At 40.8% G+C, this 23,602-nt stretch overlaps 1 protein-coding gene across 10 annotated transcripts; it reads left to right on the top strand.

The window, feature by feature from the left end:
- The first annotated feature begins 920 nt into the window (after window positions 1-920).
- Window positions 921-21,812, top strand: atxn2 (ataxin 2). Of its 10 annotated transcripts, none has more exons than XM_085475815.1 (26): window positions 921-1,807; window positions 3,538-3,568; window positions 3,963-4,022; window positions 4,391-4,462; window positions 5,072-5,222; window positions 6,064-6,078; window positions 7,852-7,976; window positions 8,129-8,220; window positions 8,401-8,589; window positions 9,325-9,497; window positions 9,829-10,077; window positions 11,068-11,256; window positions 11,557-11,736; window positions 11,892-11,996; window positions 12,185-12,255; window positions 12,383-12,747; window positions 12,989-13,052; window positions 13,169-13,315; window positions 13,959-13,976; window positions 14,614-14,680; window positions 15,592-15,785; window positions 17,030-17,156; window positions 17,231-17,419; window positions 17,532-17,749; window positions 19,492-19,669; window positions 19,745-20,986. In XM_085475815.1, exons 1-26 carry the CDS (start codon window positions 1,695-1,697, stop codon window positions 19,852-19,854), a joined length of 3,492 nt encoding a protein of 1,163 aa, XP_085331941.1. In that variant the 5' UTR covers window positions 921-1,694; the 3' UTR covers window positions 19,855-20,986. The 10 variants fall into 10 exon arrangements, with proteins under 10 accessions (XP_085331941.1, XP_085331933.1, XP_085331935.1 ...); XM_085475807.1 differs by lacking the exon at window positions 19,745-20,986 and adding an exon at window positions 20,994-21,812 and having other exon boundaries at window positions 924-1,807; window positions 17,535-17,749; XM_085475809.1 differs by lacking the exon at window positions 19,745-20,986 and adding an exon at window positions 20,994-21,812 and having other exon boundaries at window positions 924-1,807; window positions 17,538-17,749.
- The last annotated feature ends 1,790 nt before the right edge of the window (window positions 21,813-23,602 follow it).

Below are 23,602 nucleotides of genomic sequence, written 5' to 3' on the forward strand. Positions count from 1 at the left end.
GAAGTAATATATTTTGATTATTATAGAACAGAAAGTCCTGATATTTCTTCATGCAGTGACTCATTATGTTAGACCAACAGGTCAAACCTTTGAACTTTTCTCAATAATATATTTAATATTTGACTGTGGAAATTTTAAATGAAAAACATTAGTGCAGCCACCTCCAGTTGCTCCTTGTTTGTGTCGCTCTGCCCTTGAGTAAGTGAAAAGCATGCTCTGTTAGATTGAAATCAGGTGACCAACTTGGCCACTGAAGAATATCACATTTCTTGCCGTGAGAAACTTTTAGGTTGCCTTTGCAGTAAGCTTTGGGTCATTATCCATTTACATTCCAGTCAGTCTTGCACTATTTGTCTGACTCAGTTCCACTGGCAGCCCATACCTGGCCATGCAACAACATTGTCTCTACCATATTTGACATTGTGGGAAAATGAAATAAAATAAAATTTTAAAGGTATAGAAATGGGCAAGAAAAGACAATTTTCAGGCTCATGTGCAGCCCTGGTTCCTATTGCAGATTTGTTTTGTATAAAGTGATGCTGCACAAGAATTTAAGCACAATCACGCACTGTATAAATGTTTTGCAAAGTGGGAAAAAGTATTTAGACTTGTTACATAAGATCTTAGGGGGATTGGTGCCACCCAATGCCCCTCTTCTCAAATCAAATCAAATCACTTTTATTGTCACAGCACATGCGAGTGAAATTCTTGTGTGCGAGCTTCACAAGCAACAGAGTTGTGACACACCCCTTAGCCCTACTAGTTAGTTTTCTAGGTCCATTTATTTATTTTATTTTACTTTGTTTTTTTATTTGATGAAACTTTTTTTTATCCTTACTTTGTTTTAGTTTAGTTTACTAGACTGGAATCCTCTTTGTACAGCTGTCTTGTCATATCAAGATTGTGGAAGTTACACCAGTTATTAACGAAAAATGGGACTATCTCAAAGTGACCCTCCAATCCTGCTAATTGGAAACCTTCATGCTTCAGTGGATACTAGCCATCACTATGCCCACACGCGCCGTGTGTGTGTGTTTGTGTGTATGTTAGTAGTGAGTTCGCCGGCTCACGTGGATGACACTACATAGTAATTGAAAATTCATGGACTTCCTGAAAATAGTGCCATGATGTAACTGTGTCTCTTTTAACACAAATGTCTGCATTGGGTTTTTACGTTAAAGATGGTCATGTTCATCTGTTTACAAGATCAATAGTTTTCAAATAACAGCGTATAAAAATATAGAGTGAAGTGTTGCGAGCCGTCACGCCTCTCATATCCCTCCGCTGTTTTTGTCCCCCTTTCAGGCTGTTTTGGTCTTTTCGCTGTTAGCAACGGAAAGAATCCGAGATAGCTGCAAACCCGATTTTGAGATAATAATTATATAACAAATTGACAAGAGGTGTAACACACATGTTCATTTCGGAAAAGTTACTAGAGCGTGTTGTCTTTTTTTAAATATATTTTTTTTCAGTTTTAATAGGAATTGTACAGGTCGCTAATTTAGCTAGCAACTGTTAGCCAGGCTAGCTGCTTAGCAAAGCATCCTCCTGAACAGGCACGTTGACTTTAGCCTGCTGGCTAAGCTAGGTCTTCGGATTGCCCAACGTTAGTGAGGTACCGCACACCGTCTCATCGTCAAGAAATTGCGGCGTGAAACTGGTCTGTTAAAGACGCTGTCTTTTATGGGATCACCATGTCAATGAAGGCCGGTGGAAATCGCAGCAAGCCCGGCGGTGGTAGCACCGCCGGTGCCGCCGCCGCCTCCGGTGCCGGAGGAAGCGGCGGGGGAAGACAGAATCTGGGCAGGTATGTGAAATTAGAACGTTAACATAGCGAAGCAAAAACACAGCAAGGAGGGTTGGTTTGACACGTTTTCGATATTTGGCCATAGTCACTGCCAAACGGTAGCGGTTGTAAGAGATGACATTGCCGTTAAGTGGTCCAAAACTAGTGCGTGTTTGTGAACGTTGTGCGGGCCTTGCGACGTGTTGGTCAGCCAGTTGTGCAGTTCAGCTAGCGAGGCCTGCCTGTCTGCTTGGTCCAGTGCTGTTGCAACTTTCGACGTGACATTATCTTCTCTGGCACGTTAAATCAAACATGCCACCACGAGGTTGATTTTCCATAAATACATGTTCGGGTGGACATTTATCTTTCCTCACATGAGTGTAGTACTAGTGACGCTGCTTGCCAAGTTGCTGGTATCAGTTTACTCTAAGCTTGAAGCCAAGTCAGCTAGCGTTAATTAGCCAATTGCCAGCCTATGCTTGCATTTCAGTTTTGTAACCGTTGGCTAATGGGGGACACGCAACGGCATTTGTTGTCTTTTGGCTGCCATGTAGCTTGGTACGTTACCGCAACATTGCTGCAACGGGGTTGCCAGGAAATGGATATAAAGCGTGTGGGCGCTCAGAAGAAAGGGGCGGGTGTGGAAACGGGGGTATTACAGACCGACTGGCTTTCAACCTTGACGTTGCCATTGCTGTTCGTGAGAAATAGTGTCCTTGAGGCATGACTTTCTCTCTACACGTCGTCCCAAGATGAAGATAAAGCACACTGTCAGTGCATGAACAGCATGCATGCTGTGATTTTTGGTGGTCAGGCTGCTGTTCACCGGTCACTAGGACAGCACTCCCCTTTCACTGCGTAGGATTCATCGTGAAGATGCTATAAATGAATATTGGTCCAGTTTATAACCATGCTCACAAAACCTGCACATTACAGCTCAAAATGGCATGGCTAAGTGTGTTTTAGAAAGCTTAGGGCTGATTTACTGCAACGGATATAATATAGGGGTTAGTGGCCATTGCTTACGTTGAATGGTTGGTTATGTGCCAGCTGCTGAACAAGGTGCATTTTAGGACATGCCTGGGAAAACTCTTAGCGGCTGAGTGTTTGGCTAGATTGCATCACAAACATCATTATTATAAGCATAATGTTTTGGAGACACTGGGGAAATTTCAGAATTTACATTGCACATTGGAAATGTGATCTGCAAGAGCAATTCTGTCGATCTTAAATATGAAGTCAATGTCCACAATTTAAACAATTGATCAAGTAAGAGGGCTGTGTTGATGGTTGTGGTGATGTCTCCACAGCTGAAATCGATAGTGATGGTAATAAATCTTATACTTGATAAAACCAAAGTGATTTCATTTTCATGTCTGCAGCTGCAAACATTTCACATGTCCTCTTCAGTCATAATCTCAGTAAAGCATCATTATAAGACCCTCATGTATTCTTAAACCTGGTTCTCTGTAGTTTGCTACAAGTGATTGTAATATGCAGATACTTGCAGTATGCTGTGAAAGTATATTTTAGAAATGAGGTTAAGGTTAAAGCAAATTATATAGCTTGTATTGATTAACTTCAAGTGCACTTCTGTATCATCTTAATCACTGCCTCTTATGATTTCTCTTAGTGAGTTGCACATATCAGCGCATGTGCTAAGTCAAGTCTTTATTTATTTTATTTTTTACAGTTGATGGTGAGTTTGACAACAATTTAATCAAAATGCGATTTTTTTTTCTGTCCCTCAGGGGGAGACACAGTGGCAAAGGTCCAGCAGCAGTGAGTAACCTGTTATTTTTCATATACATTTGAGAAACAAAATTACCTTCAAGCTTGAGTATTTTAAAAAACTTAAAAAATAAAATAAAATTAAAAAAAATACAGCTTTTTGAACATAGTGATGGTGTTTTTTTCCTCTTGAGGCATGTCATTGGTGGGCACCAGAATTTATCTTATGCAGGAAAAACCCTCACAATGCTTTAACACTTCTTTTTCTTGGTTTCCTCTTTTTAAAGCATTTTAATGCCAGAGAAAGCATAAATCCAGATATCGCCTTTTTAATTGCATTAAGAATGGAACAAGTGTATTGGTATTCCACAGTGATGAGACATTATTTGGCATCTTTTTTGTGCTCAAAATGGGAGCATCAAAATTAATTGTATCTTTTCTTTAGGTCATTTTCAATGGTGTATATGCAAATATGAGGATGGTCCATGTCTTGACTTCAGTGGTGGTACGTTTACTGTGTGCCTACCTTGTTCCTTTTTTTTTTCTGTGTGTAATGATTATAAGAATATGCATAGTTGCAAAATTCCTTGGATGAAGTAGCCATGTGAATCATGCTTACTCTAAGTGAGTTAGTAAGAACATTATTTACTGCAGTCTGTTTTACCACATGCTGTTTCTTCAAATTGTTTATACAGCATTAAACAAAGCCTGTTGTAGAGACAGCTGGTTGCATAAAAGGAAACGAGTGATTGATCAATCAATGGTTTGCCTTGCAGAAAAATGGGTTTCTGAACTTATATTTTTGAACATGTAAGTTAAAATTTGTACTGAAAGGCACATACCGTATATAACGACAAGCCTCTTTAATTGTAGGGGACCAAGTGTGAGCTTAAAGTGAAAAATGGAGCCATCTATGAGGGAGTATTTAAGACCTATGGCCCAGAGGTAAGGCTCATGCATAATGTGGTATTCTTTATTGTGCCAATATGGAGGGGAATCTGTTACTTTCTCACTAGCTGAATATGATTAGGGTTAAATGTGATGGAGTCTTGCTAACACTTGGTACTAGTTTCACCCCTAAGGTGGTTTAGACCGGCATTGCTTTTTCTGATATTTGAGCATTTACCTTCCCTTTTAGGCTGAATTATTTCCCAAAAGTAATAATCATAAGTAAATTTGAGGTTTTCTGCTGATGCCAGGATTACACAAAGTAGTTTAATTGATAAGAGTGATGAGTGATTTATTTGACTAATAGTTAAAGGAAGCCTGCAACAATTTTCCAGATCTTTAATTCATAACCATACACCACATATCTTTCTTGTGATGCTTAAAACAGATCTCTTGAGATTTCTCAGTATGTTTTAGTTTTAGGGTTGTTCTTGAGATTGTTTATAGCTGTTTTGTGTCTCTAGCTACTGTGGAGTGTGATGGGCATGAAAGAGTGCATTGTCCCAGTCTCCTGTGTCCATAGTTTCTTGTGTCTTTTGCAGATAGTTTTTTTTTTTTTTTTTTTTTTTTGCCCTCTGTGTTTCAAATGATATTTTTCTCCCTCAGTGTGACCTGGTGTTGGATGCAGCCCACCGAAAGAGTACAGAACCGAGCACAGGGCCCAGGAAAGAAGATATTGTAGAGAGCATCATTTTCAAGGCTTCTGATGTCGTAGTTGTGAACTTTAAAGATGTGGATCTAAATTTCGCCAGGAAAGGTAGTGTGGTCATATTTTTATTTTTTGGCAAAGATTTTTTTTTTAGTTATTGAAACTGGAGATGTTATCATGCGCATATTGAAAACCTATGGACAATGTTAACTGGGTGAGTTTGTCACACTGTCCATTTACACATACGAAAATATAAACGTATGTCAGTGAATTCCCATCTTTGCATACATACAATGTATTACCCTTCTCAGTCTTCTCTATCTTGATGTTGCAGAGGCTTTTCTGTGAGTTAAGTCTTGTGTGTCTGCTCAGAGTGGCCAGTCATTGAAGTCTAATTTGATCTATCGATTGGTCCAAAGGTTGCTCTAGTGCAACAAGGACACTCAATAAAGGCTGAAGGAGCCTGCTTCATGTAATTCATGTACACCCATATGATTCTGCTTTGGACGATAATTGACTCTGCAGGAGAGTTTTGTTGTCTGAAAATATACAGGCATGAAGGTGTGAGGGGTTTTGCTTCATGATTTGAAACTATGGCACTACAATGATGCCACTTCACTTTAACAACTTGTGAAGTGAGTGAAATTTACACAGAAAGATAAAATGTCAAAAGTACCCATGTTTGTCTGCTTGCCCCTTTATTTTTTTTTAAAGAAATGCTCAATAAGTGATCAGTTGAAATCATGGGATGTGAGGAGTGCACTAGACATGGCTTGACCCAAGCTCAGATTGTTAGAATTGAGTACCTTTACAACTTATATCTAGGTGAACCATATCATAAATATGTCTGGTATGAATTTAACTGTTGGTGTGATTGCCAGTCATTTTATCTGTCAGTCATTCTTCTGACTATCTGTCATCTGTGTGTCTCTCCTTTCCAATGGTCTAGTCTCCTCAGACACAGGTAATCTATGGCTGTTTTCTCCTTTTGCACATCTTTGTATGCTCTTAAAAATATGTACTGTGCTCTTATGTTAGACCTGTTAAATTAGATATTAAATTAGAAATGTAACGTTTATGAACATTTGGGCATGATGATCTATTTTTTTTTTATTTATTTATTTATTTTTTTTTTGCTGTATGTATTGTTACTGCATTTTGATTCCAGTATGATTCTCAAAGTTTTAGGATCACTGCTCTCATACACCCAAAAACTAAAAATGAGATATGTATTGCTGATCAGTGTTGCTTTATATTTTTAACTGCGTCTTCAGACTGCATGTTGCTTTCGGTGGAAGAATTATTCCCTCAAAATCATTCAAGCTGATTTTTGGAGTCTTTAAATATGATCCAGTTTTAACTTTTGATACAGCCTATGGGATACATTTGGGTAATTTCTTTTATACTAATATAAACTCTATTTGTGTTAATAAGGTTACAAAGTGCTTTGTATTAAAATAAAATAAAAAATCACAGAAATTGTGAAAACCAGAGAAAATAGGATGGGGGGAAATAAACAACAAGAAGTGGCAATGATGAAGCAGTGACTTGTATAAGAAGAAGGTAATGTTTATTGCTTTTGTTTAGTTTATCTTTTATAGGATTTTTCGTAAACATCAGTTTGTTTGTTTTTTAAACCTTTCTTGGCCTTGCTCGAGTCATGTCACACTTAAATGGTAGATTATCAGCAACATTAATGTGATTCCATTGAAAGCAACTGATTCAAAAGTCATATTGGGCTCTCTTACATCATTTGTTTTCTGAGCATTGTTTTTAAAAGGTTATTAGGAGAAGTTTAATTTTGTTTGGCACTGAAATGCTTTGAGGTCATGTAATTAACTGCAGTCTAAATGCATGTTTGCTTACCTCTCACTATTCTCACGTTTGATTTTAAAATTTTTCTTACTTTGTATAATTCCTTTGGTGGACAGTGTGCACAAAGCATGCCAGCAAACACTGGAAATATAAACCAGGTCTATTGGCCCAACTGCCCGTATGGTGTCAGTCTAATGTTTCTGAACTTGCTCTGTGCCTGAAACGCTTAAATGCCTTTTGTATTGTGAAATGAGTTATGACGTGTGAGATAAGCAACTCCAGGTGGCTGGTATGCTTTGAGCACATAGTTCACTGGTGCCAGATCTGCAAATGTGAGAGCAGACTTGGGCTAACATGAGATTAGAATTTCAATTCAGTTATAATTGGGGGTTTTCTTTGAGCAGATCTGTCTGTTTATGACTTTGTTGAGTCAATGTATTCCATACATTTACATAAAAATAATGAACATCCTGAAACAAGTCAAGCATTGTAGACACTGCTCGTAGCTGGATTTAATTTCTGATAAAAGTGAGCCATCTGAAAATACTGTAGCACCTAGAGACATTATGCTACATACTCTGACAGTGATTCAGGACTCTCCCTTTATTCACAAGTCTTGCCCACACTTCCAGACTCACCAATGCCAGCTCAAGAAAATTGCTTTTTTTTTTTTTTTTTGGGGAAAGGAACCCCCCCCCCCCCCAAAATCCTGTTGAACCTGTGTTTGGATGTAACTCGGTGTGTCTTTCTGAACCGTCAAACTCTCCATATAGACGTTTGCTGTAAGAACTCTCTCAGAGGCTCTTGAAGCATGATGAGCACTTTGTTTTCTAAGCAGTGAGAGTGGAGCCTGCGTGCGTGCATGCGTGTGTGTGGTATCATGCAGTACATAAATATATACATTCTTTTCTTCATGTTTCAGACAACTTCACAGATGCAGCAGTGACTGGCCGGATCAATGGCGAGCATAAAGAAAAAGATCTTGAGCCCTGGGATGGAGGAGAGACCCACAACTCTGATAGCCTCGAGTCTCTGGATACTGATGTGGTGAGAAAAGTATCAGACACCAGAAACAGGCTGGTGCTAAACTTGCTATATATTCAACCGAAACAAAGAGTTTGTTTCATGTGATCCAGAGCATTTAAATTTGTTCACATGCTGATTGTCAAATTCTGTCTCTGCTACTGTTTTCACATCAGTCTAATGGGTGGGATCCCAATGACATGTTCAAGTACAATGAGGAGAAATATGGAGTCTTGTCCACATATGACAGCAGCCTGTCCACATATACGTAAGCTTCTTCATGTTCTCCATGTATTTGTTTGTATACTTGTCATACTAGATATGTTTAATTTTGAATCTCTGACAGTAAACAAACGTTCACTCTTTAATCTGGTTTTATTATAAAATTAAAGACTTAGAACCATGCTGTCCCATGTTACTCCTTGTCTAACCTGAATTTATTTCCCAGGGTACCTTTAGAGAGGGACAACTCAGAAGAGTTCTTGAAGAGGGAGGCGCGTGCTGCCCAGCTGGCAGAGGAGATCGAGGCTAGTGCCACGTACAAGGCCCGCGTTGCTCTGGAGAATGATGAACGGACTGACGAGGAGAAATTCACTGCTGTTGTGCGAGGGGAAAGGGAGACTCACACACTTGGCAGGTGGTGCCAGGATATGAGTTTTTACAAAAATACTACGTGTTTCTGTGAATACATTTTGTGTACACTTTGCAATTATGTAAATGTAATTGTGTTCGTAAACATATTTGAACGATTTTCAATTTTTATTGCCTCTTGATGCATTCTGTGGAGTTGTTAGAACTCGCATTATTCACAATTTATTGTTATAAGAATTTAAGAGGAGCTGGAAAAGGATACTGCTGAGCTTTGCATACAATCATCTGTGTTGTAGCTGTGTGCTGTCACCAGGGGGCACTGAAATAAAACTGTTGCTTTAGTTTATGCTTCTCTTGCTCATTTGGCTTTGCACTGGCAGTGAAGAACACAAAGTCATAATACACAAAGAACTTCTAAACTGAGTGTTAAAAATTTTGAACAGGGCCTACTACTACTGCTGTTAGTGCCTTTTTAAAAAAAAAAAATCTTTGTGGAATTTGTTTTCTGTCGGTTTTTTTCTAATGCTTCTTGTGCTGCATGTAGAACTCTATTGCCCCTTTTCCTGTTCTTTGGGAGGAATATTTAAGCCTACTAGACAAGTAGACAGCAAATGTTCCTATAACAAATACTTCCTATAACTGGTAATTAAAATTAAAAAATAAGCTCATTTTAGCTAATGACCACTTACTGGAATGGAATAAAGTATAGAATTAATTGCTCATCTTTATTATTGCCTTGTGTATATGTTTAGCTGAGTTAAGTCTGTTTGTATGTTTGTAGAGAGAACAAGTACATTCCTCCTGGTCAGAGAAACAGGGAGGCAATGTCATGGGGGCCAGGGCGTCAGAATTCACCTCGTCTTGGTCAGAGCTCAGCTGGACCCCCCACTCCTCGACCAGGACCCCACGACTACAGTCCCAGTTCTGGATCCGACCAGAGGGTGGTTAATGGAGGTATATTTAATATGTCACCTACAAATCTGCTGTTACTTGCTGCAAATCAAACACAGTCTTTGTGAGAGTAAAGGAGTGGATGAGTGAGTCACTGTTGTGATCAAACCACGACTCGAAATAAGTTCTTTTGCAGTGGCAAAGTGTTTGGGTTATTCTTGTGTTATCTTGTTAGTTTATTTTTATTTAAGCAATTTTTTTCCTGTTTCCCCATCCCTTGTCATTTTTTTTTTTTTAAATTAAATTTCTCTCTTCTTTCTGTCCCCACTATACCTTTGTTTCCCCTGCACTATAGCTTGTGTCATCCTTGATCATTTGTCCTTGCCTCTTTTAGGTTCATCCCATTGGCCCTCACCCTGTCCATCTCCTTCCTCCCGTCCCCCTTCTCGTTACCAGTCCGGTCCCTCCTCCCTGCCTCATCGGGCAACCACGCCCACCAGGCCACCTTCCAGGCCCCCCTCTCGACCTTCCAGACCTTCCTCTCATTCATCCCACCTCTCTTATCCCTCCTCTTCATCCTCCCTTTCCCACCATGGGCCCACATCGCCAGCCTCCGCTCTGGCCAAACGCATGTCTTCAGAAGGTACCCACATCTCTGTGGAGTAGACCTGGGCAAAAAACACGAGTTGAAGGTGGAGGGATTTAAGTCACAAAGAAATGTGAAATATTTCAAAGTTGATGGCGATCAGTTTTATTTGAAAAATAAGTTTGCCCAGGTCTAGTGTGGAACAGCAGAAATAGGAGAAATTGCTTGGTCAGACTGAGTTGGGATCAGATTTGAAAAACTCTGATTCTCTGTCAGTACATCAGGCAGTTTCACCTTGGCATGTGGGTGCACCAATGTGTGCCATGCTTTGGGTGTGGTAACACTTAAGGCACCAATTTATCAACTTCTCTGGTAGATCATTCAAAAGAAGGTGCACGATGATATTCTAATTTAAAAAAAAAAAAAAAAGGCTTGATGTTTGAGGCATGAGAAAGATGCTCAGAGATATTTGAATTGACAAATTTGATAAGTGGTTGTAATACCAGTTAAGTTTCACATGCGGTTTTTAAAAGTCTTCTCTGTATTCCACTCCATTGGGATACGAACTGTTGACCAGAAATGTGATCCGTCAATTTCCAGAGTTCCTCCAAAAAAAGCCCCCAAAAAACTGGTAGTGAGGCTTAATCTCTTGACGTCAATTATTTTTACTTGAATAGAAAAATTGTTAACTAGTGTTTGGCCTCTCATTATTTTTTTAATATGCTGTTACTGTAGGCCACTGTTCATCTCACTTTTTGGCCTTTGCTTTCCCATTTCTCATCTCTCACTTTGCTTGGTTGTGATGTGGTGTTTGATCACTTTATAGGATCATCTGTAATTTCTCCACTAGCATGCATGCAACAAATAACCTTACTGTTTGGTGTGATATTTATCAGCATGTAGACTTGAGTTTTTGAAAGTTTTTGTGAGGCACTGGTGAGTTAAAAAACAATTAACAGAGGGATGCTAGGAAACACATGTTCACTTTGCTGTCACTGTGTGTTTACCAGCTTCTATCCATTTGCCTCTGTCTTTATACATCTCTAGGTCCACCAAGGATGTCTCCAAAATCTCAGCGGACGCCTCGTGCTCACAGAGTGCCACCCTGTCGGACCAGTGGAGTACCCCAAGGAGTGGACTTAATTTCCCATAATCCCCCTGGAGAGTCCATAGTGACTCCACAAACCAGGAGCAGCTCTTCCTCTGGAGGGACATGGTCCTCAGTGGTTAGCGGAGGTAGACTATTAATCTGAATAGTTTGTACCCCTCAGCCATAAAAGGCTGATGGGATATTGTCACCCTGCTGGGTGGGCAGGTAGTGTGGACACCAAAGCTTGTGAATGCAATGTAACTTGAGAACAAGGCAACATAGGATTTTTAAATGCATCCCAATGGTGAACCTACTAGTCCAGTATTTTTCTCCCTTTGCAGAGATTTTAGTTTAATGCCACTGGAGGGCATATTTCAAAGCACCTGTTATTGTTTGTTATTTAACCTGAATGTGTTGTGAACACCAAATTCTTCTCCCCTTCTCAGCTCACAGACCTCGCTCCCCCCGACAGAATAGTATGGGTGGAGCTTCAGCTGGCTCCTCTTCCCTCCCATCACCTCAGACAGGTACAGCTCCTGTGGAAACTGTTACTACTCCAACATCAGCTTCCTCTCCTACTGCAGCTAGCCCTGCCCCCAGCATAGTCACTTCTTCATCAGGAGATGGTAAGCTGAAGTTTAACAAAGGACTGAGTATGAATAGTGATATGAAAACACGTCTGTTGGTTTTTATAATGAATAAATAAGTGCTACAATCAGAAAAAGCTATCATTAAATCATTTTGATGGGAGTAAGTAAACGTTCTTTTTTTGTATGTTTAGCAAAAGAATGTCGTGCCCAGGAGACTAGACAAACATCTCCTACAAACAAGGAGAACATCAAGCCTTTGGAAAGTTCACCTAGTTTTACAAGACAAGTTTGTAAAGGTTGGTAAACACTAGAAATTTGCATTAACTTGTTCTTTTTAACCTCAGAATGTTGAGAAGCAATACAATTTTAAACATGAGTACGAGGGTTTCTCATCTGTTCCTTTCTTTAGTAGTCGTAATGTAACAATGTCTTAAAAATTGATATTTCCAGAATCTGCATTTATTTCTCTCCATTCACTTTGCAGGACCGCCTTCTATACCATCAGACCACAGAAAACAAATAGATAATTTAAAGAAATTTAGTGTAGATTTTAGGGTAAGTATATCTTGAATTTATATGACATACAAATTGCTAAGATATGACTGATCTCATCTCGTGTTTGTGAGGCTTTAGCAGAGGTTGTGCCCCTCTTCCACTCATCTTTCCTCTGTCCCTCTGCCAGTTGCAGTCTAGTTCCAACCCAGACCCTCCCTGTGAACCAGTGATGACCAAGTCTGCTAGAGACCCTGCAGACAAACCTAAAGATCTTCCCCTGGACAAAGCCTCCACAGTGGGGAGGGAGGCCACTGAAGATGGTGTTGTAGTAATTGCTGCTGGCACACCTAGTGGTACCCATGCTCCACCGACTACCACCACAAGCACCAGTAAGCCTGGCAGCCCCGCTGCAATGTCTCAGTCTCCCTCTGCTACTGACCAGAAGAGGCCAGGGCTTGATGTGACGTCACAGGGAGTTCAGACGACGGCCACCTCAACATTCAGCGGACCCAAGCATGAAGAGAAGGAGGAGAAAAAAGAAGCCGTGCAGGAGTGAGTGGACAGGAGACCCATTCCACGAGAAAACCAAAAATGACTTTATTGCATTTTGTGTGGTCTGTAGTCAGTTTACTATAATGCACAGTAGGGATTTATTACTGTCCAAAACCAACAACAAATTATTTAATGATAAATATTTATTAATTTAAAGAAACACAATTTAATGAAGTTTAAGTAGCTTCAGAAACAAATTCTTCCTTTTCATTCCTTTTCTCTATTTGTTCTCTCTCTGCAGTCAAGTGAGAAAATCAACCCTGAACCCAAATGCTAATGAGTTCAAACCCAGGTTTAATACACAGGTAAGTTATAACCCACTTCTGCCAAGCTTAAAACATTTGGAAACCAAAAACTAGGTCTGGTATTTAATTTATTTATGTCTCTATATGCTTTTGTTTTTCTTTGTATTTTCCCTCAGCCCAAACCAGCCAACACCCCAACGCCTCCCCGGCCTCAAGGCCAGCCCAGCCCCTCCATCGTGGTCCAGCAACCTCCAACTGTTTATGGCCAGACAGTCTGTTTCCCCCAGATGTATCCGCTGACGCCAGTCAGCCCTGGAGTTCAGGTGAGATACACACCTGCATACTGAAATGTACATTATGGAGATATTCATTTTTATTCAGTGCAAATCACCCAGAGCATCACACTGTGTTGGTATGAAATGCAGGGTTCATTCAGACCAACCCCTAACAACAGTGACTAACATGTCTATGTTTGTCCTCACGTGGTAATTTTCTTTCCTTTTCTTTGATTCATGCCTGCCATCATTATTTTCTCAGTGTATTTTGTGTTTTTAAGGACAAAGCTCACATTTGTTGTCATTTGTTTCATTGTAAACTTTTTCCCTCCATGTAGCAGAAGAAGCATTAGGGGGGAAAAAGGTCCCCCTCCCCATGACATGTTGTTCCCTGTCTTCTTTTGAGAAGGTGTTAGTTACATGGTTTTCTTACAGAATGAACTGAGAAATGTTTAGGTGATTATTTGCATAACAAGCTTAGAAATGTTTAGTCAAAGCTTTTTTTAGAAGTTTAGTATAGATATAATTTTGATGTTGCATATATGTAGCTGTGATCAATACATTTCTTATGTTGCTTTAAGAAAAACTTGGTGATCCAACATCAGACACGTGCAAACGATAACAACTAAAAAGTGGTTCTTCTTCCCTTTTCTCCCCCTCCTCCTCCCCTCTCTCTCTCTCGCTCCATTAGAAAAGCATAATATGGAAGGTTTGTGAATTTTTCTAAGATTTCTATTTTTAAAAACTTTTTTTTGTATTATTTTTATTTTATTTTTTAAGCCCAATAAGTACTGGGATGTTTTGCTTGCTTGTTGAATTAATATCATCAGATGTTGGTTTGCCAACTTCTTATTGCAATTCTTCAGATGGACTTAAAACTGTGCTCATTTCCCTTTGTTCCATCTGTTTTCCAAACAAATGGCTGCAAGCTAAAATGAGTTTAAGCTAGCTTGTTTTTGCTGAAGGGGTGTTTGTAACACAAATGCATGGTGGACAATGTTAATGAGTTCAGGAACTGAAAAAACAGTATTATGAATGCTGTAAAAACACCTTTTTGGCTCGTGATAGTCAGGTGTAGAAAGTGCATGTGGCCCCAGGTAAGCGATGACTCCCACAAGCTCTTACATTCTAGTAAGCTGTTTGTGTTAGACAAAAAGAAGATGAAAAGTTTATCTGCAGCCAGATTGTTATTAAGGTTCCCAGACAAATGAGCATAGATGCACCCATGTTTATCCTCAGACTGTCTGTTTTATAATCTTGTTGGAAATCTCACAGAAAATTGAGTATAAACATGTTTTTTATTTTTTGTTTTTCCCTACCTTTCCTCGTTCCTCACCTCTCTCCAGTCTCCCATGTACCAGGTTCAGATGCCTATGACAGTGAGCCAATCTAAACCCTACAGACCAGGTAAAGGTGAGAATAACCACCGCTTTCTTTCTCTCATTTCCCTCCCACATAATCTTTTTTTCAACTTGGTGAACAATATTTACAAACCATGTGAATACATAAATATTTTTAACCAGCTATTTGGACAGTATGTGAAAATAAGCTTGTTTTCAGAGTCAGCCCAAACATTGTTTACAATGTGGCATTGTTGTGGCATTTTTTTACAAAACGGTTGAATTAAAATGTCTTGTTGGTGGAGTAAATAAATTCCTAATGGGGTAAAAAACAAAGAGAGGGCTTCCTGCAGAAGCACACCACGCAGGAGCCTGCAATCTGAAATATTACCAGTCACTCAATATCATGATGAGGAGCTGAGAATAATGAAAGCTGAAAATAATTCCCCAGTCTTACATGAAGTGTGATGGATTGGTTGATTAATTACGTTGATTATTCATGTGGGGGATTGAGCTGCTTTGCCCACACAAAATCAAACGTGCAACAACAGCAATCGCTATACAATCATTTAAAGAATGTTGTATATTCTTCTCACTACGCGGGACACCAAAAACCACTGATGCTGTATATGTTGTTTTACCACACACGCTTACCGACCTGCAATTATTACGCAAGTACAGAAATGCTGTTGTGCAAGTATTTTTGTAGTTTGCTTTTACAAGAGAGAGGCTTCAGGATTTTGTTTTTAATTTCTGATCTGGCCAATCTTTATTATCTTTCAGTAAGTTTAAATATGGCTCATAATATGATCAGTTGCTTGTGTTTTTTTTCTTCTCCCCCTCACATATAGACTTTACTAGTGTCTTTCATAGCCAATGACCCTTCTCTCTCACCAAAGCCTCTAGAGTTGGTATATATATATGTGTGATATGGGATGTTGAACTTATTCTCCATCTTGCCCATCTCTTAACATAAATCTCTAGTACCCAACATGCCCCAGCAGAGGTCAGACCAGCACCATCCGCCAGGCACACCCACCATGATGCACCCAGCCACAGCAGCAGGGCCACCGATTGTAGCACCGAGCCCGGCTTACTCAGCGCAGTACTTCACCTGCAGCCCACAGCAGTTCACCAGTCAGCAGCTCGTCCAGCAGATGCCTCACTACCAGTCACAGGTATGATTTACTCTGGCACCAGCAGTATCACAACTATACAGCCTTTAGCAGCTCATTGAGGAAGGATAGATTGAACAGGCTCGTCTATTAAGACTCGTATGTAACCATTAAAGTTTCTCTGGTACCATCAATTAGAACTGGCAGTTTTTATCTCCCGCAGCTGTTCACTTGTCGGTGATTTGGCTGACAGATGCTGGTGATCTTTAGCAGTTTGATGGGGTGCCAATGTCATGCCAGTTTTTTTTTGTTTTTGTTTTTTTATCACCTCTGATTTATTGAGCTCAAAGTGTACTCCTGCTTCTTATACCTGAAGAGTTACTACCTGTTTGCTACAGGCTGTCATTGGAAAAACTGCAGCTTTTACTGCAGTGACTTAAAAAATCCTGGAAAATCCTCAGTAATACAAACAGCTAGGCTCAAGCACTTTTTGGAGCAGAGCCTACTCAAAGCACACATTTATATTTTTTTATGTTGATTACTAATGAATAGTAGATGGTATTGACAAAAAGATATCTGAGGCTTGATGCCAATACCACAATGACTGTTAAGTTGTGAAATGTAAAATAGGTAAATAAATGTAAGAAAATAAGTTAAACCTCATGAATGTTGCATTTTTCTTTAACACAGTCATGAAAGGATTTGGCCTCTTAAATACATAATTCTTTAAGGAAGCATTTTTCAGGACATATCGAACACACATCGTACGCACATAATCATTGATGCCCCAAAAATAATGAACCTTATGTCACTTTGATCGTCAGTGCCAATTAAATTGAGTGAAGATGGCCAGCTTTGGGATGAGACAGACAAACATGATCTCACACACAGGCTCTTTAAATGAAAGCTTGTGAGAATGTTTTATGCAACCTATGAACATAGAATGCATTACTGTAGATTTTATCAGACCACAGTTCATGTGATATGCCAGAACCACAGAGTGAGACCATAGAAGCCATTTTTTTTTCTCTTTCAGTTTCATCACAGCGCTTACAAATTGAGCTGGTGTTAAGAAATGCAAGTCGGCTAACTAATGATTACAAAAAAGTATAAACCAAGAAAGAAATAAGCTTCCTTTCTCTGAACAGATGCATCAGAAGCACAAAAAAGTGTTTATGTCCATATTTCATGTGCAGCCTCTGAACAAATGTTGGCTCTCTAAATTGGCACTCAGTTACCAAAACTGTGACGGCAGGAGTTGATAGAGGCTTTCCTCAGTTTTTTGGCTTCCTTTTTGCCTCTTTCAGGCACAGCATGTGTTCAGTCCAGTGATGCAGGGCAGTGCCAGGATGATGGCGCCTCCCACGCATGGCCAGCCCAGTCTCGTCTCTTCCTCTACTACACAGTACCCAGAGCAGACACACACCATGTATGGTACGTGTGCGGCCAATGCACGGGGTGTGATTTTTAATGCTTTTCACTATTACTAACGCCGACTGCTGTTTCAGTGTCTCCAGGGCCAATGCCTCAGCAGTACCCCCACCCTAGTGCCACCTTGCACCCTCACCCGCAGCACCCTCAGCCCTCTGCCACGCCTACAGGCCAGGCACAGCAGGGTGGACCACAACATGGAGGCCCTCCTAGCCATCCAGCTGCCAGCCCAGTCCAGCACCCACAGCACCCACAGGCAGCAGCAGGTGAGTGCCCTAAGGTTGGCGGTAGTAATTACCCCCTCCCCCCATGGAGCTGGATTTTTTTCAAGTGGAGCATTATGGTAATGTATACATGTGTTTATGATTTTTGTTGTAGCAGCAGCAGCAGCAGCAGCCCAGGCCCTCCACCTGGCTAACCAGCCTCCACAGCAGCAGATGTATTCGGCCTTGGCACCCACGCCACCTTCGATGACCCCAGGGCCAAACCCTCAGTCCCCACAGGCATCTTTCCCTTCTGCTCAGCAGGCTGTGTATATCCACCCACAGCAGGTCCAGCATGGCTACAACCCCAACCACATGGCGCACGTGCAGCAGGTAGGTCACAGCCTGCTGTGAACGTGCTCAACAGCGACCACAGTGGCTCAAGCCAGGCAATCAGATTGGCAGTGTTTCCTGTGCTGGACTTAACTGTGGGTGTGAGAAAGGTCTGGGATCCATTCCAGTAGGTGTTTGAGTTTATGAATGGGTCATATTTGGCTTTTATTAATCCCTTTAAATGAGGTAGACATTTTGTTGGCAGTATGATCAAGTTGGGATGTAGCGCTGTCATTCTCACGGTACGCTGTGGGGTACAGAGGAAAAGAAACATTATTTCCTGATAAGAAGACAACCTAACCACGGAATTCAGAGATATTCTTGGATACCCATAGCAGTTTGGCCCCATTGAGTCTATGAAGGAATTCTTTAAATAGACCTATTGAGAGTTCCCTTGTTGCGTGTCATATATAGGCTATAGAGTTGATCACAGAGAAGGCTCACAATAAACCTGCCCAAAGTTTCAAATGATGACTTCAGTGTTTGTGCACGACTTAAGTTACTAAGTGATCAGTTTCAGTCTTTTCTACTCTCATATGTATGAAGTCAGTGAGAGTGGATGGCCTTAATATGATCATTTCAGACATGCAGCTCTGGCTTAGAGCAGCTGTTGTTCAAATAATCTGTTTATGAGGGGCAGCCAATCAGAAGGAAACTGGTTAAGGAGATAAAGCAGATTGCTTCAGAGGGAGGATGACTAATAGCTGACAGTTTTGGGGGGGGGGGGGTTCCCCCTAGATACATGAAACAAATGGGTTTCCTTAGCATTGTTACATTATGTGTAGTTATTTACCTGTTTGTGCTCTGCTCAGAATTGTACACCAGAGGCCACTCTGCAATCTGTCTGGCTGAAGAGTGTTTCACACATCAACTTTACTTCATCTATTGACCATTATAAATACAGATACCAATAGACTGCCAATTAGCTAATATTGCCATTGAGATACATCAATCTGTCTCTACTGAGGGCCTCCACCAAGGCCAAATATGAGATATGGATATTTTTAACTGTAAATTGTATGATGCTACTCGAGTGGAGCAGCTTTCCAAAGCCCTAGGATTGTGATTGGCAGGATTTCATACCCCTGTCTCAGTACAGTAGAGATATTATAAACCTTGTGGAAGCTAAACTTTTTCTTCTAGTGGTGGATCCGTTTCAGATTTTGTCTGGGCATGTATAAGCCTTAAAAGCAAGACTTTCAAGGTAATCATTGTGCTATTGTCCTGTCCTCTGTTATCCTGGCTCTTCCTTCCTTGTACGTTAAGGAGACTTTTATGTGTGAAGGGTCGACCACAGTGAAAGTGCTCTTTTATTTTCTGTTTGTTCTACAGGTGTTAAAGTACTCGCACCGTTTCATTTTACAGGAAGTTTTCATTGCACATGGAAAACAAACGTTGCCGTTTCCAAGTCAAACTTGAAAAGTAAACTGTAACCTCGTGTTATTGTCTTAGCTGAAGTCACATGCTGTATGTGCGTTTGTCTCTGAGCCCCACCTTTATGTAAACAGGCTGCTGAAGAAGACAGGAAAAAAAAACATTCAGAATCATGCGATGTCTGTTCAGAGCTGCTGCTCCTGTCGGTAACAGACAGGCGGAGCCGTGAAACGCTGTGTCACTGAAACTCATCTGATTCATCGTTTTACCCAGTCTGGCTTTTGTCCTTCTGTTGATCTCTCACTGTCACACTTTTGTTCTCACTCTGGCGCACTCACTCACACTTGTGCTCTTTCTCTCGCTCCCAGGCCCATATGCAGTCTGGTATTGTGCCATCCCACCACCCGGCACCCACCCATCCCCCAATGATGCTCATGGCTACCCAGGGTCCTCCAGCTGGTCCACAGCCACCTATGCCCCAGACTGCCCTTAACCCCATCCCTGTTTCCTCAACCACACATTTCTCCTACCTGGCACATCCACAAGGTATTTTTATTATTTTCCTTCCTCTATAAAGAGACTGTGTTGTTTTCCTTCTCTAATGTTCTTTTACATTACTAGCTCCTCTTTACACCTTTGTGCAAACTGAGGCAATAAGTGAGTACTCTTCATGGCAATGGTTGAAATATTTAGACTTCAATTCTTTTTGCATGGGGGGTGAGTGTCATTAATAGATATAATGGCAGTTAGCTGGGGCAATCACACATAATTTTATTTTTTTAATTCTTTGGACAGTTATTATCCCTCAGCCATGAAAGTCTGATGAGGTTCTGTCGTCACTCCCTGTGCAGGCAGGGGAGGCGTGGACACCCAAGTGTCGGTGCCATGGAGAACAGCAATGTAGTCTGTCATGTTCATGGACACAAATTGTTTTTTCTGTTTTTTTTGTTACAGTCAGCTCAAAATAATGAATTTTAATAGGAAGTAAGATTTCTGTGTGGCGACTCCCGCGAACACAGAGGCCAAGAAAAGGTAGCTTTGAAAGAAGTGGCAGCTGCTGTATTTGACCCAAATCATAAACTTGGCGTGTAAAATTTGTCCTGTGTAGGAATTGATTCAGATGAGAATTTATCCCCTGGGAAATAAAGCAATAAATAAAAGTTGTGCACATGTTACACCTTTCATCTGATTCAGTTAAAAATGACCATAAAGAGGTGATTTTTGTATTATTCCCAGCAGGCAAATATGTGCGTGGACACTGCTGACACATAGGTCAGCAGTCACTGGTCAGAAGATTTTAACATATTGTCATATTCTTTGGGACAAAGTAACAAGTGTCCAGTCAGTACAAGAAACACATTTCACCCCTGAGTCATAAAAGGCTGAAAGATGTAAAGGTGGTAAAGGTGCATCCACTGAGGGGCTAATAACTAACCAGCTCTGAGCTAACTGCATTTAAACACTGGTCGAAGGTGAACTGGTGACTTTCAGATTGTGTTTTGTAAGGAAAACATCTGTCTTCTATTCGATACACACAATAAGAGCCATGCAGATGGTCGAGTCATACTGTGGGCTTTGCAGAACCATCAGTTATTTAAAGATAGGTCTTTAAAAAGATTCAGCTTGGGACACATGATCGGGGTGAGATTTTGAGTAATGGTAATTTCAGAAGAAACACACTTATTTTTTTTTTTTTTATCAGATATTTAATTCTCCTCAGGTTAAACCAGGGAAAACTCCGTCTTTAGGTGCAGATTTAGATGATTGGAGGAGAATTACTGGTTTGTTATTTGAGTGTAATTAAAACAATAGTTTGTATTTTGTAAAGCTGTCTAACGTGTTACAAAGAAACTTTCTGTCATCCCTGCAGTGCAACCTCATCATCAGCAGCAGCTGTAGATGCGTCAGCGAGCTGAGGGACCCGTTCTGCACCGCGCTTCTCAACCAGAGCCTTCATAACCAGGCGATGAAGAGGATGAGAGAGCCCACCCTCTCCTCTCTTCCCTCATCCTCACCAGACATGCTTCACATCAGCTTTTCTCTTCCCTCCCTCCTCCCTCCCTCCCTGACCAGGCAATAAGAGAATGTTAACAGGTTGATGCAGTGACATGTTTTAACGAGCTAGAGTTTTAACAGACAAGACTGCTCCTATTCAGGCCCCCCACACACAAGCACACACGCATACACATACAGATCTGCAAACACAGATAGTTATACCTACATCTACACACACTTTCAGGGGTCCCAAATTGCAACTTAAGTCAGCTTGCCAAGTAAGAAGTGAAAGAGAGTAAACAATCAGCGAGTGTGAAGAAGAAAATTCAACTGGAACTCGTAATTTTTGTCCGCACCTTGTTATGAAAAGAATCTTCCAACCTTTAGACAGTATTAATCCTACTGTTTATTGCTGCTGCTATGTGCTGCATTTATTTCCAGACTACACGACACGTTTCTAACCAAACTAAAAATGAAACATGACGAGAAACTTTCTGTGAAATAAACTCATGTTGGCAGCCGAGAGGACAGGAGAAAGTGTTATGAAATTATAACGGCTGAGGTGATCAGATCCCACTTCTCACCCGACCCTTATGTAACTTTTAAGTTAAAACTTTTACTTTGTAGATAATATAAATAATTTAAAAAATGAGCAAAAAAATTTAAAAACAATAAAAAAGTTTTAAAAACTGAACTGCTTCTTGTGGTTTGCTTGTACTGTTGGTGTGTCGTTACTGTGAACGTGCACTCTTGTGTTCTAGCTTTTTACAGTGGCTTGCAAAAAGTATTCGGCCCCCTTGAACTTTCCCACATTTTGTCACATTACAGCCACAAACATGAATCAATTTTATTGGAATTCCACGTGAAAGACCAACACAAAGTGGTGTACACGTGAGAAGTGGAACGAAAATCATACATGATTCCAAACATTTTTTTTTTTTTTTTTTTTTACTGCAAAGTGCGGTGTGCGTAATTATTCAGCCCCCTTTGGTCTGAGTGCAGTCAGTTGTCCATAGACATTGCCTGATGAGTGCTAATGACTAAATAGAGTGCACCTGTGTGTAATCTAATGTCAGTATAAATACAGCTGCTCTGTGATGGCCTCAGAGTTTGTCTTAAGAGAATATTGGGAGAAACAACACCATGAAGTCCAAAGAACACACCAGACAGGTCAGGGATAAAGTTGAGAAATTTAAAGCAGGCTTAGGCTACAAAAAGATTTCCCACGCCTTGAAAATCCCACGGAGCACTGTTCAAGCGATCATTCAGAAATGGAAGGAGTATGGCACAACTGTAAACCTACCGAGACAAGGCCGTCCACCTAAACTCACAGGCCGAACAAGGAGGGCGCTGATCAGAAATGCAGCCAAGAGGCCCATGGTGACTTTGCACGAGCTGCAGAGATCTACAGCTCAGGTGGGAAAATCTGTTCATAGGACAGCTGTTAGTCATGCACTGCACAAAGTTGGCCTTTATGGAAGAGTGGCAAGAAGAAAGCCATTGTTAACAGAAAACCATAAGAAGTCCTGTTTGCAGTTTGCCACAAGCCATGTGGGGGACACAGCAAACATGTGGAAGAAGGTGCTCTGGTCAGATGAGACCAAAAGGGAACTTTTTGGCCAAAATGCAAAACGCTATGTGTGGCAAAAAACTAACACTGCACATCACTCTGAACACACCATCCCCACTGTCAAATATGGTGGTGGCAGCATCAGGCTCTGGGGGTGCTTCTCTTCAGCAGGGACAGGGAAGCTGGTCAGAGTTGATGGGAAGATGGATGGAGCCAAATACAGGGCAATCTTGGAAGAAAACCTCTTGGAGTCTGCAAAAGACTTGAGACTGGGGCGGAGGTTCACCTTCCAGCAGGACAACGACCCTAAACATAAAGCCAGGGCAACAAGGGAGTAGTTTAAAACAAAACATATCCATGTGTTAGAATGGCCCCGTCAAAGTCCAGATCGAAATCCAATCAAGAATCTGTGGCAAGATCTGAAAACTGCTGTTCACAAACGCTGTCCATCTAATCTGACTGAGCTGGAGCTGTTTTGCAAAGAAGAATGGGCAAGAATTTCAGTCTCTAGATGTGCAAAGCTGGTAGAGACATACCCTAAAAGACTGGCAGCTGTAATTGCAGCAAAAGGTGTCTCTACAAAGTATTGACTCAGGGGGCTGAATAATTACGCAGACCCCAATTTCCCCCCCAATTTTTCAGTTATTTATGTGTAAAAAATGTTTGGAATCATATATGATTTTTGTTCCACTTCTCACGTGTACACCACTTTGTATTGGCCTTTCATGTGGAATTCCAATAAGATTGATTCATGTTTGTGGCTGTAATGTGACAACATGTGGAAAAGTTCAAGGGGGCCGAATACTTTTGCAAGCCACTGTATCTCTGAACGCTAATTGTATTTATTCAGTCTCAAGAACGCTGATAACACAGCATGGCAAGTGGACGTTAGATTTACAAAGCTTCAGGTCTTT

The sequence above is a fragment of the Copadichromis virginalis genome, linkage group LG12 (assembly GCF_057382275.1).
Source record: "Copadichromis virginalis isolate Kocher_CV1m ecotype Utaka linkage group LG12, C_Virginalis_male_GT1.1, whole genome shotgun sequence".
Lineage (NCBI taxonomy): Eukaryota > Metazoa > Chordata > Actinopteri > Cichliformes > Cichlidae > Copadichromis > Copadichromis virginalis.